This window comes from Mus caroli, chromosome 18 (assembly GCF_900094665.2).
Source record: "Mus caroli chromosome 18, CAROLI_EIJ_v1.1, whole genome shotgun sequence".
Classification (NCBI taxonomy): domain Eukaryota; kingdom Metazoa; phylum Chordata; class Mammalia; order Rodentia; family Muridae; genus Mus; species Mus caroli.
In genome coordinates, this window is record NC_034587.1 from 17112531 (window position 1) to 17117579 (window position 5049).

The 5049-nt window shown below is 40.1% G+C and overlaps 1 protein-coding gene across 5 annotated transcripts in view; it reads right to left on the bottom strand.

Moving 5' to 3' along the window:
• The window catches only part of Trappc8 (trafficking protein particle complex 8), an 82986-nt gene that overhangs the window by 70912 nt on the left and 7025 nt on the right, over nucleotides 1-5049 (bottom strand). For all 5 annotated transcript variants that reach the window (XM_029471852.1, XM_021150458.2, XM_021150457.2 and 2 more), the window contains exon 2: nucleotides 499-693. In XM_029471852.1, the coding sequence (XP_029327712.1) occupies nucleotides 499-693 (195 nt within the window). The remainder of the gene's footprint in view (nucleotides 1-498; nucleotides 694-5049) is intronic.

The following is a 5049-nucleotide window of genomic DNA, read 5'->3' on the forward strand; positions in this document are numbered from 1 at the left end:
AAAAAAAAAAAAAAAAAGAATTCACCTCACGTATTTTTAATAAGTGATGACTTTTGGACACCGAAAAAGAATCACATCAAAAATTAACTCTACATATTAATGTAATATTTTATCAGTCTAATCATGAAAACACTATCTAAACCACTGTAAGATATCTAAACTATCTATTTACATCTATTTTATAAACATTTCCACTTAATACCAAGCAAGATTAAAAGTTTATCATGCTTTTCATTTAATAATTAAATCATACAAAAATCAAACCCCTGTGATCTGTTGTTAGTTTTATCATGGAACACTGATTACCCTAGGCTACTTACACAGGTGCTAAAATAAAACAGAGAAGTTTCTGGGAGAGTCTTTCAGCACTGCTCTGTAGGCCCAGCTCTAGCACCCTGTAAGCACTCAAGTACTTAAAAGGTTTCCAAGACAATGAGAATTATTCTCCTAACAAAAGAAATGTTCACTTAAAAAATAATGACAACACTTATAACTTACCACTTATGTTAAGGTCATAATCTCCTGCTGTAATCACATTAGCGACTAATCCTTCTGCAGGCTGGCTGCCAGAAACAACATCATTCAAAAGCTTCCCAATGGCTCCCGGCTGAGGTGGCTGGGTGACAATGTTGCTTACTGCTATCTTCAAATTTTTAATTATATGCAGTTGATTATTAGGATCCCTCATGTGAACTTAAAAAAAGAAGAGAGAGAGAAAGAAATTTTAAATTAACTTGGTAAAATGCAACCTAAACCAAAATTGGGTTAACTGTTTTCAAACACAAAAGAAATCAGAAACTAAGAACTAAAAGAATATTCTTCCAAAATGCAACTGGTTACATTTTCCCTTAAAACCAAAAGAAATACCTAATCATAAACGTCCTTCCTCTGAGCCAGCCATAGTGGCAAATGTCTATAATCCCAGCAGCTGGAAGGCAGAAGCAAGAGGATCAGGAGTTGAAGGCTAGCCTGGACTACAAGAGGCTGTCTCAACGTGTTGGGGGGAACCTTTCTCTCATACAATGCTACTGGTCACAATTTCCCTACTGGCCCTGTTTCCCCTACATTTAGTGTTGTCCAAAATGAGACACTGTTTCAACAACAAAAAAAAAATAAAAGTAAAAAACAATAATAAAATATCGCCAGGCAGTGGTGATGCATACCTTTAATCCCAGCACTTGGAAGGCAGAGGCAGGTGGATTTCTGAGTTCGAGGCCAGCCTGGTCTACAGAGTGAGTTTCAGGACAGCCCGGGCTACACAGAGAAAACCTGTCTCAAAAACCAATATATATATATATGTGTGTGTGTGTGTGTGTGTGTGTGTGTGTGTGTACACATATATTAGCATATGCCATGAATATTTGCCTCATTTTGTAGACTGGGCTGGCTCTGAACTTATAGCAAGGCATGCCTCTGGCCTGAGCTGCTTTAGTGCTTGAATTACAGGTGTGAGACACCAGAGACATAGTGGTGGAAACAAGAGAATCCTGGGATACTCACAGGCCAGATAGCATGGCACATGCAGGAGTGAACAAGGAAAATGTAGTTCAAACAAGGTGGAAGAGAAGGATAGAAGGATAGATACCCAAGTTTTTCCCTGCCCTGCAGACACACACACACACGCCAAAACCTTGGAGATGAATTATGAAGTTTTATCAACACAGTAGTACCTGTGGTTAATATTGTCAATTTGACAGGCTCTAGAGTCACCAGGAGACAAACCTGAGTATACCTGACAAGGAGATTCTAGATTTGATTTGGGGAAGTGAAGGGACCCACTCTGAATGTGGACTGACTTGCATCACAACATGGGCTCAAGTCCTACACTGAATGAAAAAGACAAATTGAGCTGAACACCTGCATTCACTCATCTCTCTGGTGACTGTGAATGTGAGGTAAGCAGCCAGCCTCCTGCTCTGCTACTCTGTCTTCCCCTAATGGAGTACACCCTCAGACTGGTAAACTGCCAAATAAATTTGCCCTCTTTTTAAGATTTTTTTTTTTTTTAATCAAGCACTTTATCACAGCAGTGAAGAAAGTAACTAATATGAAACCGATAGCAGAAGTAGAACTTGTGATAAATCTGACTGTGATTGTTAGGTCTTTGAGACTCTTCACAAGAAGAATGTCGAAGGGCTTAGAACTCTGGGCTTTAAAGCTCTATAATGTTGTAAAAAGAGTTTAAAAGGACATTGTGGTGGGAATCTGGAAAATCAGATTGCCAAGAAAAACAGTGGTAGTAGAGTCCTTGCTTATGGGGTTTCAAAGAGGAAGAAGGACTCCACAGGAACTAGGGTAAAGTCATCCCTGCTATTTTCTGACAAAGAATCTGGGTGCCTCTGCCTTCGGCCTCAGTGAGAGCTTCAGTGAGGCCAAATTCAAAGGTAATGGATTATTTTGATTGGCTGAGAACAATCTAAACTAGACAGCATCCACACTGCATCTCTGCATCTTGATTACTGCTCAGTGCTTACAAGTGATAGGAAAACGTGCCATTTGTTCAAAAAGGGGAGTTTAAAGCTGAAGGGGTCAACAAGATGAGTCGGCAGGTAAAGGCATTTGCTGCCAAGCCTGAGACTGGAGTTTGATCCCTGGATCACACATGGTGGAAGAAGAGAAAAAATTCCACAAGTTCCTCTGACCTCCACACGGGTACCTACACACACACACACACACACACACACACACACACACACTCACTCACATACAATTTATGGCACAGAAAAGGGAAAAAGAAGGGAGAGAGAAAAATAAAGGAAAACAGAACTGCCAGAGTATTATGGTATACCTCTGGTATCTTTAGGAACATATTTTGCATGTATCTTCCTTAAAGTTGTTCCATAACTATCAAATACGATAAGCAGCTAAATATGGTGGGCCTTATAGTTAAACAGTACAATATTAATCTGAATTATTTTGAATATATATACACACATATATATCTATCATATATTTTGTGTGTGTATGTGTGTGTGTGTGTGTGTGTGTGTGTGTGTGTAAAAAGTTTCTCACCGCTGGGCGTGGTGGCACATGCCTTTAATCCCAGCAGTTGGGAGGCAGAGGCAGGCAGATCTCTGAGTTGGAGGCCAGCCTGGTCTACAAAGTAAGTTCCAGGACAACCAAGGCTACACAGAGAAACCCTGTCTGGAAAAAAAAAAAAAAAATTCTCACCATGCTGGTAAGAAAGGAAATGTAATCATTAAAAAAAAAAAAAAAAGGTACCGTTCTCGAGAAACCTATCTGAACTAAAACAATAAATAGGAAAATTACCCAGAGAGCAGTTCCACTCTTTTAGTACTACACCTTGAAAAAATCCAAATTCCCTTAAAGGAGTCTAAACAATGCTACTGAAAGGATGGTCTGCTCAAAAACAATTGTAGGGAAAACTGTCTCCCCAGAGTCATCTTGGAAGGAATAGAGAGCAATTCAACTGTGGTCCAGAGGGCCTAAGCTACACCTCAAGCTGGCAACTCACTCAATACTAGTTTTACAGGCATGGAAGCTGCAAGCATGAAGGCGCATGAAAGACTATGTCAAGGTTCTAAAATGCCCCTGCGGCAGGGCAGTAAGTGACAGGGTTAGATTCCCTGCTAAGAGAGCCTGAGAGAGCACATGTGAAACTGGGAAGGGAAATCGATGCCACAGAAAGGCCAGGACAATGGAACATCTGCTACAGCAAGCTACAGGAACACAGTGAAGCTGGTTTGAGAGACTGCATGTGCTGCAGCTCAGGAAGGGTGGGGGTACATAAATCATCTGGAGCACAGGCCCCGATACCCAACACAGAGCTTAAAATTTAACTTTTGCTTACTGCATTGACTGTTTGATTGATTGATTGATTGCCCTGCATTGATCCAAACCATCCTTGCTGTACTCTCATTCCCCGCTTTAGAAATGGGAACATTTATTTTGTGTCATCCCATATTGGAAGTATGTAATCTGTTGTTTTATTTTATTTTATAGTTTATGTGAAGACATCACCAGAGTTTCAGAAGAAACTTTGCACTTAACTTCAGAATAATATTGTACAAGGGCTTTTGAATTTAGATTGAATGCATTTTACATTATGAAGTACCTATAGGGACAAAAGGCAAAAAGTTGTGCCTTAAAAGTGAGACACTGGGGACTGCAGAGACAACTCCATGGTTAGGAGCACTAGTTGTTCTTCCAGAGGACTTGAGTTCAAATCCCAGCACCTTTGTGGAAATCTACAACCATCTGTAACTCCAGTCCCAGGGGATCAGACAGCTAGCTCCATCTGACCTCAGAGGGACTGCATGCACCCATGTGTGCATTGACAAACTTACAGGCAAGCAGTCACAAACCTAAAATAAAAATTTAAATATTTTAAAGTGATATATTCGGGTATCAAGTTGACAAGGGACAGATATGTGGTAGTCAATAGTGACAGTCAATGTGACAGGATCTAAACTGATCTAGGAGACAAACCTCTGGCCTGACTGGGGTAATTTACAGACTTAATTTACCCTTGTGAATATGGCTGGCACTGTCCCATGGGTTAGGGTCTCAGAATGAAAGCAAAGGAGGAAGGAGCTGAGCTGCAACACTGAGTCTCTGCCTCCTAACTGCAGATTGGTAAGACCATATCCTACTACTAGCCTTTCCTACCATGTTGAACTATATCCTAAACTACCAACCAAAACAAACCCTTCTTCCTAAGTTGATTTTGTCACAACAGAATAGCAACAAGAACTGTTGCTAAGATGAAATGCTTTAGGTTTAGGGTATAGGTCACTCATAAAGGCTTGATCCCTGAATATTAAAAGGAAAAAGGGGATGGTTTATAACTAAAAGATATTTAACTTAAATTACTATGATGGTTATAACAAAAAAGAAAAGTAGATGGTATACCTTTGTAATTCCACTTCGCAAGAGGATTGGGAGTTCAAGGCCAGTATATATATACATTTATAAGACCTTATCATGAAGAGGAAGAAGATGGAAGAGGAAAAGAATGAGAAAGTGGGGGGGGGGGGGGAAGAGGAAAAAGGGGGCGGGAAAAGATAGGAAACAGAGAAAGAATACAAA